This window comes from Momordica charantia, unplaced genomic scaffold (assembly GCF_013281855.1).
Source record: "Momordica charantia cultivar OHB3-1 unplaced genomic scaffold, Mcharantia_2.0 BLBB01000100.1, whole genome shotgun sequence".
NCBI classification, from domain to species: domain Eukaryota; kingdom Viridiplantae; phylum Streptophyta; class Magnoliopsida; order Cucurbitales; family Cucurbitaceae; genus Momordica; species Momordica charantia.
The window spans coordinates 1-19,862 of record NW_028275256.1 but is presented as its reverse complement, the minus strand read 5'-3'; the positions used below and the strand labels follow the sequence as shown (position 1 = coordinate 19,862).

The 19,862-nt window shown below is 34.3% G+C and overlaps 1 protein-coding gene and 2 pseudogenes across 2 annotated transcripts; 1 reads left to right on the top strand and 2 right to left on the bottom strand.

The window, feature by feature from the left end:
* Positions 1 to 4,917: 4,917 nt before the first annotated feature.
* Positions 4,918 to 5,454, bottom strand: LOC148207714 (uncharacterized). Its single transcript, XM_088118325.1, has one exon. It carries the CDS (start codon positions 5,452 to 5,454, stop codon positions 4,918 to 4,920), a length of 537 nt encoding a protein of 178 aa, XP_087974451.1.
* A 3,962-nt stretch (positions 5,455 to 9,416) lies between these two features.
* LOC148207713 (ABC transporter B family member 9-like) lies at positions 9,417 to 11,959 on the top strand (annotated as a pseudogene).
* Positions 11,960 to 12,296: 337 nt separating this feature from the next.
* On the bottom strand, positions 12,297 to 15,397 carry LOC148207712 (SH3 domain-containing protein 3-like; annotated as a pseudogene). The gene is made up of 6 exons (XR_015787706.1): positions 15,322 to 15,397; positions 14,976 to 15,171; positions 14,783 to 14,845; positions 14,618 to 14,707; positions 13,974 to 14,048; positions 12,297 to 12,603 (listed from the first exon to the last, which is right to left on the bottom strand). The product of XR_015787706.1 is annotated as an SH3 domain-containing protein 3-like (transcript).
* Between the last annotated feature and the right edge of the window lie 4,465 nt (positions 15,398 to 19,862).

Sequence of the window (19,862 nt, the reverse complement as noted above, 5' to 3'; positions counted from 1 at the left end):
GCGAGAGTGGGCCTTCTCCACCGCACGACCTCCCAGACAGGGCACCACACAGAGACTGAGTTTTTTTTTTTTAATTATTAAATTATGTTTTTGAAAACGAATCCCCGCGCGCTTTCTCTATTAAACGCATCGTTTTAGTGTATGTTCTCAGTTTTTCCCTACTCGCTCGAGTAGCCATTCGCGCGTGACGATACGTGAGATGGTTTTGTATTTGACTACTGCAAGTGGCGCGTGCACTGCACCTCCCAATCGACTCGGCGGGCGGGGCTCCTGTTTTTTTTCCTCCCAACCATATATTTATTTAATGCGGTATTCTTTTTCTTTTTTATTTTCGGGAGCAAAACGTGCAGCGATTAATTCGTTATTTTTTTTTTTTCAGCAAAGATTAATTCGTTAATTTTATTTGGCTATATTACAATAAATAAATGATAAATAACCCCCAAGTTTGAGTTTGGTTCAAAATGTCTCTATCTTCAACAAAATTTAAATAAAATAAAAAAATTCAATACTAAATTTGACATTCAAAAAAGATTCGATAAATATCATTGAGATAAACATTCATTAATATTTTAAATAGAAAGTTGACGTAGCATAATTATAATGATGTGACAAATTCTTTCATATTTTCTCTCCCTTCAAACTGAATCTAAGTTTTCACATGAATTGCCACGTCGTTTTAACGTTAATAAAATGTCAACAGTAGTATTTATATTTTTGAAATTCTATACTTTTGAAATAAATGGCAAAGTTGGGGGATAATTTTTTTCTTCCTTTTTTTTTTTGTGTGGTAACTAGGTGTTTTATTGTTATATAGTTTCTTTGAAATTATTTTTTATTAAATATAATTTTTTTTCAATACAATAGGGGATTCCAACTTTCAACCTCATAATTGGATGCATGTACTTTACTCCGCTAAATTATGCTTTAGTTGATTATTAATATAAAATATTCGTAGATGATTATGGACTTTCACATATCCAAACCTTATCCATAAAGTAGGAGTATATTCTCATGGTTATTGAATTTTTGGTATGCCTCCAAACAAAAATAATTCGTCACTAGAACATTTTGATCATCTCCATTTTGCTAGAATATAGTGTTTGTTCACAATTGGGGACTTTTTTTTTTTACATTGCTTTTTCTTATTTGTTTAAAAAATATTTTATCTATCAAACTACTTCTAAGAGTAATACTTGAAAAATAGTCGGTCGTCTCTTCAAAAGACAACCTATGAATAGACCGTAGAAGACTCTTGAAGAGATGACAAATGTGGCTCCACGTCTAATTAAATTTTTTTTTAATCCTAACAGGTTGTCTCTTTAAGACTGCCACCTAACGTTTAAGACTGCCACCTAACGTGATCGTCTCTTGAAATAGACGATCTAGCTGGACTTTAAAAAAATAAAATATTTTTTAATCAAATGTGGTGCCAATAAAGCACCACGTCTAAAGGAAGAAACTACCTTCAATATTTTTAGATCGTTTTAACCAACCATTTTTGAAACATTGTTCTTTAAAATAGTTTGATGGAGAGCGTACTTTTTTGAATAGTTTTAGTTAAAGCAATATTAATAGAGAGTTCCACAATGGGTGCAATCTGTTCATTTTTATAAGTTAATATATACATTGAATTCGAACCACGATATTTTGATTAAAGATGGATATGTCTTAACCAATTAAACTTTAATTAGATTTTCCATTCTATTTCTCCATAAAAAAAAGGATTGAATAACATTTTTCAAAAGGTCATTATGAAATGTCGCACCTCCTCTCATTTTTATGTTTTGTAAACCTTTGATGACATTACCATCCATTTCAAATTATGTTATTTTTATTTTACTTTTTTTTTCATTTGAATCTCATATTCTCTCTCATTCTCCCTCTCCTCATTCTTCATCTTCCTCTCTCCGTGGTTCTTTACCCCTTCTCTCTCTTCTTCTCTCTTTTCAATTTTTTAAATTTTTACGGATTTCAAACTTCTCTTTTTTTAATTCAAAACTTTTAGAATTGTATGAATTTCGAACTTTTTTTCTTCAAATTTTCTCAAAATTAAAATGAACAAATTTTTTAAGATTTTTCTCTACCTCTCCCCTTTGTTTCGTTTTTTTTTTCGGTTTCGCATAAATTAACGAAAAATCTCTCTCCTCTGACCAAAGGATAGAAAATTGTTTATAGCCCACAATGCATTCATGGAGAGAACAACGAAACAAAAATGGGGAGAACAAGAAAACGAGAGGAGGGAGAGGGAGAAAAACGAGAAGAGAGAGGGAGAAAAAGAACGAGAGAGGGAGAGAAAATGAGAGAGGAGAAAGAGAACCAGAGGGAGAGGAGAGAGAGCGACAAAGGAGAGAGAGCGAAAAAGAGAACGACAGACAAAATTTAATGAGTTTTCAACATTGAAATGATGAATCTTCTTAATTTGAGAATCAATTATCAAATCAACCAAAATTTTCCTATATCTTAATATTTTAATAATAGAATTCACGTGTTTCTGAATCATGTCTTGGGCCAAGTCCGAAAGCAGGGCGCGAGAAGGTCCGCGAAAGGAGACTTTTTCATGAGCATTGTACCAAGTTGATGTTCTGCTGCAACTCTGAGAAAGAGCCGAGTCAGTTAGCCAGTCTGAAGAAGACGTCATCGAGGGCGATGACGAGTTTAAGTGGGGGAGAGTGTTACAATCCTAACTCTTATCTTTGAATTGTACCCCACGAGTAGGTCATCGAGGACGATGACAGTTTAAGTGGGGGAGAATGTCACAACCATACTAGTAGAGAGTAGGTTGTGACGCCCACGTAGTGTGCAAGTGTCAGCGACAAGCATATGTCGCCCATCGGGCCATGTCAAGGGCCGAGACGCAAATCTTTTCAAAAAATGGAAGAACTTAAAGCGCTCCTCTCTAAATAGAAAAAGAAAGACTTTTTCACAATATTCCGAAATGTATCATGGCCCTATCTATTCATCTTTTTATTAAAAAAAAAGAGTTTCGCATCTCTCCAAGGTCGAGAGAACAAATAGGCGTGAGGAAGAGGGAGAGAGGGGATTACCAGCCCTCCCCGAAAAAAAATCCACATAAATCAACTTAAATGTTCCAGCATTGATATTAAAAAAGAAAAAAATTGAAAAAAGAAGAAAAAACAGAAACAGTAGATTCCAAAAAAAGAGAGAGAGCGAGAGAGAAGAGAGGGAGGAATTTTCTTTGATTTTTTTTTAATTCCCCGTTTCTGTTTTTTTCTTTGATTTTATTTATTTATTTTAATCCTCTGTTTCTAATTTTTTCAGTTTTTTTCTTTTTTTAATATCAATACATTTATATGGAACATTTAAGTTATCTAGATGGATTTTTTTTAGAAGATTTGCGTGAATTCTATTATTGAAATACTAAGATATGGGAGAATTTTTGTTGATTTGGTAATTGAGTTTTCAAAGCTTTCAAAACTAAAATCTTTTTAATTTGACAATCAGTTACCAATTCAACAGATTAATAAAAATCCTCCCATATATAGCTTAATCTTCAATTATTGAAATCTTTTCAAAAAAGGAAAAACAAATTCACGTAGATGTACACATAAATGCATAGATATTTAAAAGAAAAAAAACTATTTAAAAATATTTTTGTAAAATTAAAAAAAATTTTGCGAATACTTTTAAATTCGAAAAAAAAAATGCAATCTTGGACTAAGAGAGAGAGGAGAAAACGAGAGAGTGACAGAGGAGAGAGAGAGCGAGAGAAGAGTGAGAGCGATTGTTTTTACTCGCTTTCCTCTCCTCTTTCTTTCTCTCTTCTCTCTCTTTTTTTTCTCCTCTCTCTCTCTCTTCTCTCTCTCTCTTTTTCTCTTCTCTTTCTCTCCCCCTATCATCGTTGTCTTTCTCTTTTCTCTCATTTTTTTCCTTCAATCTTGTTTGATTTTCTCCATAATCGAGATATTTTTCAATTAAAAAAAATGAAATTTCTTATATTGAACAGAACTCAAATAGCGTACTCGTTGGTCAAATAATACTCAAAAGATTAAAAATAAATAAATGAGAGAGAGATTTTTCGTTGATTCATGCGAAACCAGAAAAAAAGCGAAGAGAAAGCTTGAAATCCATAAATTCTAAAAATTTTGAAGAAAAAAAAAGGAGAAGTTTCGTAAAAATCTAAAAATTGAAAAGAGGGAAGAAAAGAGAGAAGGGAGAATAACCACAAGGCCAGAGAAAATATGAGGGGAAATTGACATAAATGGCCTTCCAAGAAAATTTTTTTGCTCAAATGACCCACCCCTAAAAAAATGTTTCTAATGGTCAATTAGTACTTTTTCTGACGCGTCAGTGGAAGTAAATGGAAGTAAATGTACCAAACTACCCCTGAAAAAACGACTAAATTCTCGGGCGAGGTCGAAAATTTCACGGGCGAGAAATGTAGAGAATTTGTTAACCTACATTAATTTCACGTCCGTAAAATGCATTTGTCTTGATCGAAAATTGAAGTTTTTCAATTAAGGAAAACACCTAACTCGCATATTCAACAAACATTCCCACGAAAGACTTTAATTTTCATCAGTTCATCTTGTACTCAGCTCTGAGAGAACAAAAAGAACTACGTACTTGCAAATTACCTCTGACTTTTCCATCTGAAAGTGATATTTTTGTACATCAACAAGGTAGGTGATATTTATTTTTTAGAATATGTTTATTTTCACCTATGAACTTGCACATTTGCATCTTTTGTATAATTTTTTTTTTTTCGTTTGTAATTTTAATTATGAACAAACTATTGCATTGATTTATAAAATTAATGTAGATCAAAAAATACACCGGTTCGCCCATACTTCAATGGCGAGTTTCTCCCTAAAAAATGGGATCCTCTCTTGAGTTAGAGTCGCGAGATTGGAACCCGTTACATCGTACTCAAAAAACTTAACACAGAAAATACTACAATCACTTGAACCAGTCTGCTGTGGAGCCCCGGTACTTCACAGTTCTCTCCCTCCCTAGCAAGACCATTTTGACCATGTAAACAATGGATACCTTAACCGCATCGAAGTCATCCTGAAACTGGGCGGCTTCATATAGGTCTTCTAAATCACTCAAGACAAGGTCAGACCTATCGTTAAAGTACAGAGCCCTAAGTCTATGAACATGAGTATCTTTCCTAACTAGGCTCCCGTCATACTTAAGGCCACTAATAAGGTCAAACTCCCTTCGTCCGAACGACACTTTCCTCCCAAACAGGTTGAAACTAATACTGTCTGTCGTACTATCCTCAACCTCTCTAAGTAATATATTGTGTACCAATGGCCCGTTAAAAACGAGGTCCACGTCCAGCAAATGACCGAATATGGTTTTCCTAAACATGGCTAGCTGTCTAGGGGCTAATTTTCCCTTAATAGCAGTCGTTGTCTTCGCTAGATGCAATAAACAGGACACGTTTGCAGATGCATAGATTGCAGGGTCAATTTTCGGTCTCAATTCCATACTTTAAACCTGAATATAAGTAAAAACACAATTCAATATCATAGCCATACAAAACATATGCAAATTTAAAATGACAAAGGAAAAAAAAAAAAGGTCAGGCAATGTTCTGTTAAAATTTTGGAAGAATTCTCGGTCGAGATCTCGCCCCGAGAAATTATATAGCTTCACAATTCTCTCGGGTGCTTTCTCGTTGTACCTCGAGCGTAATTTATGTTCAATTTCTCGTGGCAATCCAAGGCGAGATACCACCGAGAAAAACATATCACACTTAGCGCTCGAGATAAAACGTGAAAGCAGCCGACAGAAATGTGAAGCTGTATAATATCTCGGGGCGATATCTCGCCCGAGAGAACCCCGAGAAATTTAACAGACGCAAACCACCCCAACCTTCATTTTTTGTGGTACCTCGAACGAGATGCCTCAGATGGATTTTTCTCGTTCGTATCTCTCCAGAGAGAACCCCCGAGAAATTTAACAGACCCAAAGCACCCCAACCTTCATTTCTCGTGGTACCTCGAACGAGATTCTTCGAAGCTCTTTTTCTCGTTGAATCTCACCCGGGATACCCCGAGAAATTACACCAAGAAATTAACCCCAGATCCCCAATTTGCCCGTACTTTCCAACGAATTCTAAATACTTTCTAAAAACTTATCAATCTCGCCCGAAACCGTAAAAAGCCATAAACCCAATTCAAGAGGTTCTCAAAACACATGACAATTTCTACATAATTCGCCCGAAAGACATAAATATTTCACATAATTGTTCAAACTAAAACCCTAAACCCACAACGTCAAAGAAGAACTCCACAGCGAAATTAAACATGACCCATTACTATTAAGTGTAGGTTTAGTGAGATGAGATCCTAACCTTGGTTTCGCGGGCGAGGTGCAGGCGAAGGCGTTCAACGGGAACAATCCGCGAGGCGTTGAAAAGCACGCACGATAACAGAAAAACGGGCGAAATGAAATAGGAAGAAATACACCAGAAAGATTAAGAGAGGAAGAAGGAAGAAGAAGTGACTTGAATAACTTCAGTGGTTCGAACGAGAAAGATCAAGAGAGGAAGAGAGGGAAACCAACGGTTGTTTTTTAATTGAGGGTATAAACGTAATTCCAACATTTTTTAGATTCATTATTTTAATATGGTGGTCCATTGAAAACAATTTTTTAATTGTGGGCTATTTGAGCAAATAGTTTTTGTCGGTGGAACATTTATGTCAATTTCCCTCATAGAAGAATGAATGAAAAAAAAATATCCTATCTCACAAATCCAACAGAAAGGAAAAATTAATTATCTAAATTTGAAAGACAAACAAAACTTTTTCTATTTATTTTAGATGTGAGTGTCTGAGTTGGATACATATACCAACTAAATAATTTCACAAGATAACTATTTTATTCTACCACACACATGATTGTCAAAGAAATTTTTGTACGAATTTAATATCTTTTCCATGGACAATCATTATATAATTCAAACATGCATTTGTCGAAGTCGATTTTACTTTTTTTTTTTTTTCATTTATGTAAATGGTCACTAAATCAGTTACCTTGGTTAACCTAAATACTCTAAAGGCATCAAATTAAAAAATCTCCAAATTATCACATTGAAAAAAATTATTTTTTTTAATATAACAAAAACAGGAGAAGGATTAAACCTCTAACATCTATGAAAGAAACAAGATATCTTAATAGCTAAACTATATTCATATTGAGATATTATCGAATATTTAAATATAGGTAATGTACGGAGTGGTTACACCACCAACTTAATATTTACTTTTTAACTGATTGTAAAAATTCTTTCCATGAGTACTGGGTCGTTCTTTTTAGTTTCTTTTTCCTTTTTGTTCCCTGATGAGAAATAGTATCTTTTTTGTTATTTAGTCTTTAATCTACTAATGTGTGTATCAACATTAAAATACAAGAATGATGAAAATTTATTAATATAAAAATATATGTTTAAGGACATAGTTGAAACCTTTTAAAAATGTTTAAGTTCTATAATTAATGTGAAAGCAACGTGTGATTTTATAATTTTTAGGTTTGTTTGAAGTTCGTGTACTTAGATATTGGAACGGACATTACTTAATTTCTATGTGAGTATACATTTCACTTATAAATGGACGTTACTTCATTAGAACCATTGATACATTGATCATAAAATTAAAAGTCCATGCTCTTCTAGTCCTTAAAATCCTTAGATTTATTATATTTTTTATCATAAACTTTTCAAATGTCTAGTTTGATTTTTAAACCAAAAAAAAAAAGTCATTTTAGTCCTCACTATTATTTTTATTTTAACAAAATAAAACGGTAGATTCAAGTATATATTTAACACATGCGATCAAGCATGTATTTCAACCACCTAAGTTGACTGTGAAACAAGTCTTAAGTGCATGACAAGGTAATCCTAATAACCAAAATATATAGTAACTTTTTTTGTAAATATTTCTTTTAGTACAATTAAAAAAAAAAGTTAATAACCAAATTATTTGATTATTTTAACTAGACAATCATTAGGCCCGAATTGATATTAATATTTTATTTTAATATTTGATATTTTTGAAAATTTAACGTATAAATACTTCAATGTATTTCTTTATTTTGCTATGTTCTCACAATCTAAATTAAATTCTAAAACTAAAGAAAATAATTTTAATCTTTCTTTTTTCAACTTTGAAATTTTGGCTAAGAATTCAAATTTGATCGTAAGAAATGTGGGGAAAAAAAAAAACACAAAACAAACAAACGTTAACTTAAAGAAAGAACGACAAGAGGACAAGTGAAAGGAAAATCATGTACACGCATGGCAAAAATTCAAAGACAAGTGATTTTGGACAATAATTTGTTTCCATATTTTCAACAATCTGCTTCCTCAATTTTAATTCATAATTATTTATTTCTTATATTCTTAAATTAGTAACAATCTAAGTTTGTAGTTGATCTGAACTTAACTCCGCACTAATTTACACTTACTTACAACTAAAAAGACTCACAACTTCTTAGTCAGAGATATATATCAATCACTAAACTATGCTCGTTTTGACAATAAATAAATTAGTTTGCATCAAATGTAATCTCTATATGATAAAAATCCATATTTAATTTTTATGAGATTTTTAAAACTAAATTGTTGTAAAATTTAAACCATAGGAAGTTGATACTAAAATTAAGAGTTAAATTATTGTGCGACTAAAATTAAAAGAGTAGACTGTATTTTTTCACCTAGAAGATGTAAATATATTGTTACGTGTGAAACGATGGAAATGATGAATGGATGGCAGAGGGTGTCGTGTTGGATGGTAACCGGACAAAGACAATCGACACGGATTCTAGGTCTGTACTTACAAACAATATTACGACAACACATTGCTTTGTTCGACACTCAGACCATCGCCGGCGACGTCGCCGGCCGGATGTCTGCTGTGCTGACACTGTTCTTGTTGAAGATGCTGAAAAGGTCATTTCACACCCGCCCATCAACCCGAACCCGAAGGACACCGGGTTTCTGAATTTGGGTTTTCCGGTTGCAGGTTGGGAAATTCATACACTTCATCTCAACTTCTTTTTGGTGGTTTTGCTGTTGGGTTCTGCTTTCCGGCCGTCGCTCTCGCCGGCCGGAAAATATACTTTTCTCAAAATATTTTTATTGGCAAATCCCTTCAATTAAAAATAAAAAAGTAATAAATGCAATAAATAAAAAAGTAAAATTTTCTCAAAATATTTATTTATTTTTGTTTTAACCTTTCGATGGAATAAGCATTTATTCACTTAAAAGAGTACTTTGTCAAAATCCAATTATCATGCACCCGACCCAAAAAGTAATAAATGGGACGCATTATCAAGGGATAAATATGAAAGCACCACCACTTTTTGTCTCTCTATATCTTTTTTTTTTTTTCTACTTTAATTTGAGGGGGAAAATTAACTGAGAGATTTTATTAATATTATTTTTGTAATTTCAATCGCTGGTATGTGCCTTGTGCCAGTAGAATTTGGATTTCGTCTCTCTTTGAAAGAGAACCGAAGAAAAAGAGAGATGGAGAAGGAGATCAGAAGAGAAGTGAATTATTAGATGAAGAGAAAGTACCGTTTTACAAGCTTTTTTCGTTTGCAGACAATTTCGACGTCGTTTTGATGATTGTCGGAACGGTGGCCGCCGTCGGCAACGGGCTGTCGCAGCCGGCGGTGATTCTCATTTTTGGAGAGCTTGTTAATTCCTTCGCCTTCTCCGTTAACAATTCCGTCACGAAGGAAGTGACTAAGGTATTGTACTGTACTCAATTAGTGACACCTAAACAGAGAAATGTAAAAATAATAATAATTAAATCTCAATTTCGTTCTTCATGATATATTAATTTCATATAACTTCGTTTTAAAGTTTAACATGTTAATTTATTATTTAAATTTGAAGGACTATGGTCTGGTTATTGATTTCAATTTTGAGGCAAACGAGCTAATGGTGGGGTTACATAAAATTTGAAAATTAGAGATTTTTTTATTTTTTTAATATATAAACTAAATAAATATATAGTTCTGTACTAAATCACGTAAACTACTCACCACATGCTTTATAGCTTGTTTTATTGCTTAAACTACAAGTTTAGTCCTTTAGTTTATGTCTAATAAATAGCAAGATTTAAAAAAGTGTATAATAGATAATTTTCAGTTTTGTGTTAAATAGATATACGAACTGTACATGTCTAATATGTCTTTGAAGTTACGATTTTGTGTCTGATAGGTCGTTCTTTAAGTTAACTTATCTATTCTACATAAAATTAAATTTGTGTCTAATAGAACCATTAACTTTCAGTTTTGTATCTAATAAACACGTAAATTTTTTTGGAACAAGATACAAACTTCTCATTGAAATAATGAAAATGAAATACAATGTTCCAAGGATAAGAGCCTGTAAATTTTAAAAAACGTCGATTAGGTCACGGACATACTAGACATAAAATTGAAAATTTAGGAATTTATCCGACACAAAATTGAAAATTTATAGATTTACTAGACACTCCATAAACTTATTAGACACAAATTGGAAGTTGAGGGACTAAACTTGTAATTAACTGTTTTATTTCGGTAGAAATATTGAAAGATGACCATAAATCAACCATTTAAGAAATGTTTGATTCATAGGTAATAAGTTCGGTTTGGTTTAGATTGGAAAGTTTGGAGTTGAATAGTATGTCTTTGAAGATTGCAAAACAATTAATTGTAGAAGACTGAGTTTATGACCTTACTTGTACTACGTAAACATCACAACTCAAACTTCTTTGAAAACTTAAAATGCAGACAATTGCTTTGGCTGGTGAAGGTGGGAGTGGAAAATCAACTATTATTAATCTGATAGAGAGATTTTATGATCCTGACGAAGGTTGTGTTCTTCTCGATGGAATAGATATAAAAAGACTCAAACTTAGTTGGTTGAGACAACAATTAGGTTTGGTTAGTCAAGAATCGAGTCTATTCGACGACACGGTCGTGCCAATATTGCTTACGGCAAGTAGGGACATGCCACTGAGGAAGAGATAATTTTAGCAACGAAACTAGCTAATGCACACAACATATATTCATTGCCTAATGGCTACGACACCGTTGTGAGCGAAAGAGGTATGCAGTTATCTGGAGGACAAAAGCAGCGGATAGCCATTGCAAGGGCCATATTGAAGGATCCGAAAATCCTTTTGCTTGATGAAGCAACAAGCGCACTCGACACTGAGTCAGAGCATGTTGCACAAGATGCATTAGAAACAGTGATGGTGAATAGAACAACCGTCATTGTTTCTCACCGACTCACTACCATCAAAGGAGCTAACATTATAGTAGTGATGAAGAATGGGGAGATCATTGAAAAAGGAACGCATGAAACTTTGATGAAAAACACGGATGGGACATGTGCATCTTTGTTGGTCCTTCATATGGGTTCTTGACATGAAGAAAAGGAGAATGAAAAATCAATTGCAGAGTAACGGGTTGTTTGCTGGGTGTGCTATAAGAATCATGGGCAAGTTGAATGCTACCCGTCACTGTACACGGAGAGATATATGTTATACTTATTTCGAATTCAAAAATCAAAACAACATCCAAGACATATGTTTGAGAAAGTGACATCACCTATAACAAAATCTATAACCTAATATATCAAGTGTGTGAGTTTAGGGTTTCGTAGTAGAATAATATGGTATCATGCATTTCAAACCTGCAATATCATTTCATTCCAAATAATACAGTTGCCCACCCTGCAATATCATTTCATTCCAAATAATACGGTTGCCCACTTGTTGGATCTAGGCGTCGGTACGGTCCTAGAAACGGCGGCAGCGGTGCGAGGAGTTAACGACCGGACGTGCTGCAACCTAGGGATCACCAGGCAGCTCTTTCGCTCTATAGGGATCAGAGGGGCATAGCACAATTCTTCTTGGAGGAGAGTTGATTTGCCCAGGTGACTGATCCTGCCATAATGTACTCCTACCTATAGCACCCACAACCGAAGTCGAGCATAATACGACAATCGTGTTGCCTAAATTAGAGAGTTAAAGATGTATTAAAAAGATTAAAAGTACCCGAACCTGTATGTTTTTGAATTTAGTGGTAGATTAACACGTCTAATTGTGTCTGGTTCATATTAGTCATGTCTCAAACCTTTCTTTATCATTCTAACTACATCTTAGTGGTTCACTTTCATCGACTCTTTACTCAAACACTCATGATTTAGTTCCTCAAGTCATGTTAAAGATGGACACAAACAAAAACAACAGTAAATGCTAAATATAACTCAATTGTTTTTGCCAATATGAATAGCTAAAGGCTGCAGATGCTTCGGTTCATGCAATTGTACCATCTCTCTTCCAAATAAGAAGACAAAAAGAATTAACTATACAAGTACACATCTAGACCATGATGTTGAGGAAAGAATACATAAAATTTAATGACATCGAAAAAAAACAAATGTGAACAATTGGGGCAACATTGCTTACTGTCCTGAATGAAGCCAACTGTGGAATATGCACTCGGATGTTGATTAAAAGGCTTCAGGAACGTGTTCAAAGTGGGAATCCTTTGGCGTCTCTCCACATATGATGATGGAAACCAACCAGCATTACCTTTACATTCTCCTTCTGACCATCCTGAAGGGCTCACCTGCAAAATATGTCGATTTTCAGGTTGCAGAATATATAATAGATTCTAGAAGTTTTACTTTCCCTTTGAGCTTAAAATTGTAGGACATGAAATAGGTTGACTCGACACTACTTTTCATCTCCAAAATCACAAGGTACAAACAATCTTATATAAAATGTGCATTTTATGAGGGGAAAATGATCGATCAAAACTTGGATTATCGTCTCCCTCGTTGGAGTACGATTTGTCTCAATTTTCACATCTCAACCAAAGATGTATATCAAAATAATACCAATATTTCAACGAATATTTAAGAGAGAGTTCGCAAAACAAATGTGGTGCCCCTAACTTGACAGCCAAATTTACTCTTTAAAGAAATAATAAAAATAAATTGACAGCCTAGCAGAAGATATCCCATCATTAAATTGTATGGAATATGGAAATATTACAAGCTCATCATTGTGGCGTTACAAATTCTATTCCACTTTCTTTTCTATGAAATTTTTTGAAAAGAATTTCTAGGCTTTCTTTGGCGTTACATATTCCTTCCCAACAACAATAATATACACTTGAGATTAAAATCCTAGCTCCCCTCAGTTTTCCCAAAAAACCCAAATGATTATAAAATTAATGATACTAATAACTCAAATCCACCATAACTTTCTGTTCTTGGCACCACACTGGATGAAAAACTAAATTTGAAACCGATATAAATGACTTAGAAGTGAGAGCATCTATAGTATTTCAACAAACATATATCCACTTAAAATCAGAGAGAAGCTACATTGATGTAGAGGACAAAGGTACCAAACTTTAGGATATGATAATTTTGGAAACCTCGAAATATCCAAGAGGCTATCTATCCAGTTTACCCACCAATCCACGATGCTTATAGACCACAACAGTTACCGAAGCCCTGTTGCTTGAAAGCCCCAACCATTGACAACTTAATAAATGAACACTAACAACCTTTATGGAACCTGCATCAAGGCTCCAACCAATCAAACACTAAGCTCTCCCAAAATTATTTCTGTACATATGCATGAATAAGGGAAAGTGTAACTTTATTTTTTTACTGCAATCAGACCCCCTTTAACAAATTATTTGATTCACTAGTATCAGATCATAGGGATTGGAGACTAACAACAAGACCAAGTTACATGACTTGTCACTGAATCACTTGAATAAACAAGAAAGAAGACAAAATTGATGATAGAAAACTAATATAATAGAACTAACACTAGGTCTGAAGAAAAGATGCAATTATGTCCTCGAGATCTTTCTAGTCACAGTTCATGACATTTATAGGCGTCCAAATTGCAACATACGAACTTGAAAACAAACTGAAACAATTGAGAAGTTTGTCTTAAGGAGATAAAAGTAGTAAGTACCTTCCGCACGACAACATAGTCACCAACTGACAAGCTCAGTTCTTTCTCTGATGCTGGAGTAAAAGGATGCACCGCCTGCACATATTACAAAAGATTATAAAATTATGACCAATTAATAAACGGCATATCTAGGAGCCAGTTCATGGAAAAAAATTGAGGTCATTTTAGGGAAAAAGAGAGCAAAAGGTTGTCCAACTCCAAGTGAACCAACCATTAGATACATTTGATTAAGCAGCACAAAAGGGACAGATTATTGATATTGCAAATATTAGCTATATTCCGCAAGGCTCATCACCAAATAAACCACAGCAAAAGCATGTCAGTTCTTGGTTGAGTAAATGGGACCAATTTCACTCATTGGAGCTGCATGCGTATCCAGAATTATCCTGTTTCCCTCAAACGTTGACTTGCTTATTTCTATTTTTCTCCATCCTCTCGAAAACTGATAGCTTGGAAAGCCATTATGAGGAATTAAAGGAATTCAAAAACTAGATAATGAATAAGTGGCACTTGAATGGGGTAAAGTATTCGCACAGCAGACATCCTACAAACAAGTTGTATTGCGAATATAGAAAAGTAGTTTCAAAATAAGATGAAAAGTGGATGGTTCAAAATAAAATACTAATGGTAAATGAGAGGCATACTTCAGCCAAAAAGAATGATGATTTCGCTGAGTGATTTTCTGATGAGATCAAAGGAGGAGCAGACTCTTTTCGTTGTTTCTCTGTGACCATCTAAACAAAATAACGAAACAATCCATAAAGTTAATTATGATGGTAGATGTAACAAAAATTTCAAGAGAAACTAACCTCTGTTTCAACCTCCCCAAGGATAGCAGCTACTCTGAGATGATATGTCTTTTCACCTTCAACCTTCAAATTAATAGCATCATAATGAATATCATACTCATCACAGCATTCCAACCATGAATTAACATATATTAACTAGTTAATGCATGCTTTACATTGTGTTTTGTCCAATTAAAACAAAATGCATACACACCATAGCAACTAGCCTCTGCAAAGTGAGTCTCTGTTGCTGAGCTTCAACAGCAGCTAATGCAGCTGAAGCTTCCTTCCCAGAACTGCCATGTTTGCTTTATGTTCCTGCATTTTTGCTTTGAAGTAACATAACTTTGCAACATTTTCAGGGTTAGAAAATTCCCTCACACGGCTCGTCTTCTGGAAATTTCTGCTGCCTGAATAATAATTGAGAAGGCAGTACAATTTTCCGAACTTACAAATTTACAATACAAGAAAAAGTAAAAAATCAAGGTTTATGGGGAGGGAAAAAGAACCAACAATTCAGTACTGCATACAACTGATGATTAAGATGAAAACTTTAATACCAGTGATTCTGCTTCTTGTCTCATTCGGCTATAACGTTGAGCAAGATTTCGAGCATCTTCTAGAGGAGGACCAGTAATCATTGCTCTCAATGGATCTAATCTGAAAAATCAACAGCTTCCGTGTTTAAATTATTTGTTAAGTAATTTAAATATAAAAAGAAAGAGAGAGCGAGAGAGGAAAAAATAGTCAGTGCCAACCATGAACAGTTCATTTTTTTTTTTGTTACAACATATGGGGGTGGGGGATCGAACTCACAGCCTCTTGGTTGGAGATATACGCTAATTATCGCTAAGCTAGGCTCGTTTTGGCATATATCAATTTTGAACATTAGTTATATCAATTTAAAAATATATATAATTAAAAATTCTTTTGGATTGGAAGCCCTTTCTTAATTAGGGTTCCTCCTTCCAGGCTTTCTTTTTTGTATGCCTTTATATATTGTATTTTGGTTTTTCGGTTTTTATAAAAAAAATAATAATAATAATAAAAGAAGTTTAACCACAATTAACTCAAGGAAGGGGTAGAACTAAAAGATGTACATAAAGGCAGAGAGCATATGCACAATGTGACACTCTTTTCTAATTTAAGGGTACTCATGGAAAGGAAAGGGGTACAGCATATTCTTCAACCATGTTCGATCATGGGATAGTACAGTGATGAAGGTGCAATGCAAGTGAGTTTAGATTATGCTAAATACTACAGCAAACATGTAATAATTTCAGCACAAACAAACTTAATATCTTAACAAACATGAGTTGTGGTCGAATCTTTGTTGTTTGTTTCTAAACTATATAGGCTGCTACAATTGTAAGAGATCTTGGGAAACCAAGAGTCATTGTTTCTTTTTATTATTTACTATTGGTAGGAGATACAATTTTTTAAAATTTATGATTGCATTTAAGAAGTTTTTCGTTCTTTGCTTAATAGTTAATAAAGATATTTAAAATATTTCTTGTGCAGGGTCTGGATCAGTATAATAGGGAGAATAGAGATGTCATTTGCAACTTCGATTAGAGATATTTTTGGAGACATTTGATGTGCTCTTGGGTCTAATAGCCAGGTTGCTAGATGATGGAGGAAGTAGTGTTCCTTCAACCGTTTTGGAACCCATGAGTGCAAACTTTCTTTGCTATCTTATGGACATTTTATTCGAGAGAAATTGGAGAATTTTTTGTTTCTCAGTTCAGGCTCCTTTGGAGGGCTGATTCTTTTTGGTTTTTCTCGTGTAGTTCTTTCAATTTCTAAATAAAGGTCAGATTTCCCATTAAATATGTACATACATACACATGCGCACACGCACACGAGCTTACGCGCACAGGCCCGCACTTTTTATTTAATTGAGAAGGAACAAATTGTTATTGCAAAACAGTGCAAAACAGCAAAAGACAATAAATTTTACAAAAAAGAAAAGGTGGAGAGGAGATCCACCTGAGGGGCCATAGGAGCTTAACAAACTGCTCCAGTTGCCTAAAAAAAAAGTAGCATAATTACAAAACCTTTGGAAAGGGACACCAATAAAAAGCCACAAATTTCACGGAGTCCTCACTTTTCATTCTGCTAATAATCTGAAAATCACATATATGGCAAGATGGTTTGAAAATTTTGACAAAAGTTGACACAAAAAGATGCCAGGGTCGGGGTGGCTTCCAACCAATATGAAAGAGGTTCCATTCCCATAACTTGAGAACATCGCAATTTATTAAGTTGAAAAGACAAAATATGATCACTGAAGTTCTATTACCATCCTCAACTTGTCAACTCGGGAACAAAATAAAATAAGAAAGCATAGAGAACACATCCAATAAAATTGGAAGATGTTAAGTTTCTATTAAATGCAAGGATACAACTTCAAACACAACCAAATTAACCAGCGCTCACACCAACCTGTGAAGATAAAAGCTTGATCAAGTCCTCCTGTTCCTTCTCCACATGCTTACGAGCATCACCATATATAGATGCAGCCTTTGCTAATATATTTTCATTGATATTATTAGCTCCATAGTTGCAACAATCCTCAGATAACTTGTTCCTGACGAACACAGGGATTATGAAGGAAAACATGAAATCCGATTTTTGATAAAATCGAGTTAATACAATTGTCCAAATATGAATGACCATAGGTCAACTCTTTATTTTGCACAGTAAAATATCTCAAGGACATGCTGAAAGTCAAATCAAAACGTCATTGCAGAATTTCACCTGTCTCCATTTGCCTATGGCCTATGGCTGTAAATGCTTCCTGCTTTAACAATATCTTTCTGGAAATCCTATAGAATAAATGAACAGGTTGTATACAAATCGATTTAAATGGAAGCAGAAAGTTCTGATTAGAATAAGTAAGTAACTTGAAGTAGATTGATTCAAACAAACATTAAAGTTTCGGGATAAGGTTTCTTCATGGGAGAAGTTGGAATCTCGTACGCCTAATGGTTCAATATGATGAAGATATAGCTGTGTGATTTCCGACTATCGCAATGATACCAGAAATTGAGCATTCAGCTCTTTTAATGTTAAGTCATAAGTAAATTGAAAATGAACAATGAACCTCACCTCTACAATACAATGCAAAAGTCCTTTATCGAATTCCTCTCTGTTACCTGATCAACCATCTAACTAAGGACACAAACAACTAAAATAAAAGGGAAGGGAGAAAGTGGATCGCCATGCGTGATCATTTTTAAGAAAGAGCTTAGCTCCAGCTACCATAAAGGATTAGAAAAAAGTTCACTGTAGGTGGGTATTATGACTGTGGACCCCATGTAAGGAAGGGCAAGGGGATCGCCCGGTACTAATAAGAACCATTTTTATTACTGACAATTGGTATGGTATTAATAATAACCATTATATAGCATATTTTTTCTGAATCCTTACTCACATTTGGTCACATTCAAATCTAGATTGCAAAGTACCTTAAAATATTATATTTGTTAAAAAATATATATATATATAGAAATCAATATAGTGTGGTCCTTATAAAGGGGAAAAAAAAAGCCAACCTTGCACTATCCATTGGCATGGTTTAGTTGTAAGTAAAACAAAAACTAAACTAATTAATCAAGCCAGTCGGATTTAAAAACATGCTAAACCAACCACCATACACCCCTATATCATACAAGATGCTCCCGGGGTTTCAAACATCTGACTTCGTACCAAGTTGTCATTCACTAATATACCAATTTACTCCACAAATCCCAGATCTTTCTTGTATCTGTATTCACGTTAACTTCTGGGCAAGCATCGTCTTATTATTAACATTATCAAAGGGGGATTTTGCATATGCATAGTACTGAATATTCACTATATCATGAAATAGTTGCTAATACAAAACCATTTGATGTCTTTATTGACAGAAAGGAATTGGGTGCAATTGGGTACTTATAATATAACGGTTAAAAATGAGCATAACATGTTACCCTTCCGGCACGAGTTGATCTATATAGTTTCTCTAGTGCTGAGTCTCTGCCATCTCAGCCTCATCTATCCACCATCACATCTGAATGCTCATAGCCGGTCCCCACCAAATTGCTTATTACAGCCTGAAAAATTCGGAAAAGTAATTCTTCTTATAGATTTTTTATTCTTTGCTATTCCTTTCCATATAGCAAGTTTGAAAACTGAGATGATGATCAAGATCCAAAAGTGGACGTCCTTTGCCCAGCTAAATTGAAGATAGAAGAAATAACCAAATAAATAAACTTCAAAACATTTGCGAAGTTGTTTATTTGCCTTGCAGTGATCATTCTTCTAAACAAAAATATCATCAAATATGCTTAGTTTTAGAACCGCAAACAGGGTTCAAAAACAGAACTGCAGTGACAGGGGACACAAAAAACATATCAACAATTTGCATCTAACTCAGCCAACCAAAGAGGGGACGAGAACAGAACAGAAGTTTCAGACTTGGAATTATTTCCATATGATACTGCCTTACTATATATGAAATATGTAAGATCGAAAGGGAAGATAAAAATTTCAGCATTTCACTACATGTACTAAGAATAACAGACCACATAAATCAATCAGTTTTTAAATTAAAGTTAACAACAGGATGATAACCCTGAAGAAAGAAACAGTACCATTAAGATGCCTCAATTGACTTTTGCTTTCCTCCCCTTAACCGGGGAAAAAGACAACAGTAATCAAAAACCATAAACCAGAATTGGAACTAAACCGACAAGATCAAGAAACTGAAACAAGGTAATTCTCAAATCACTGCTGTTGCTTTGCAACTTGAACCTTGAGCTTGCTGGCTTGCTTTCTGAGCGCATCCATGGCTTATTTCTCCTGCGTCTGCCCCCTAACTTCAGGATGAATCAAAATCGATGAAATTCAACAGGAAAAAACGTCAATACCGGTGCAGAGTAGTAATGGTTCAGAAATCGGTGGGTTCGTCGCTCCTCAAAGATCTGCGAGCGTAGCCACCAGCTAGCTCCGGACCTTGCTCCCTTAATCTTGTTCCTACTGAGTTGTGATCTGCTGGAACAAATATGTAGAATAATAGCGTGTCCCCTCGCTCCGTCACCGTCTGATGGACGTAGAG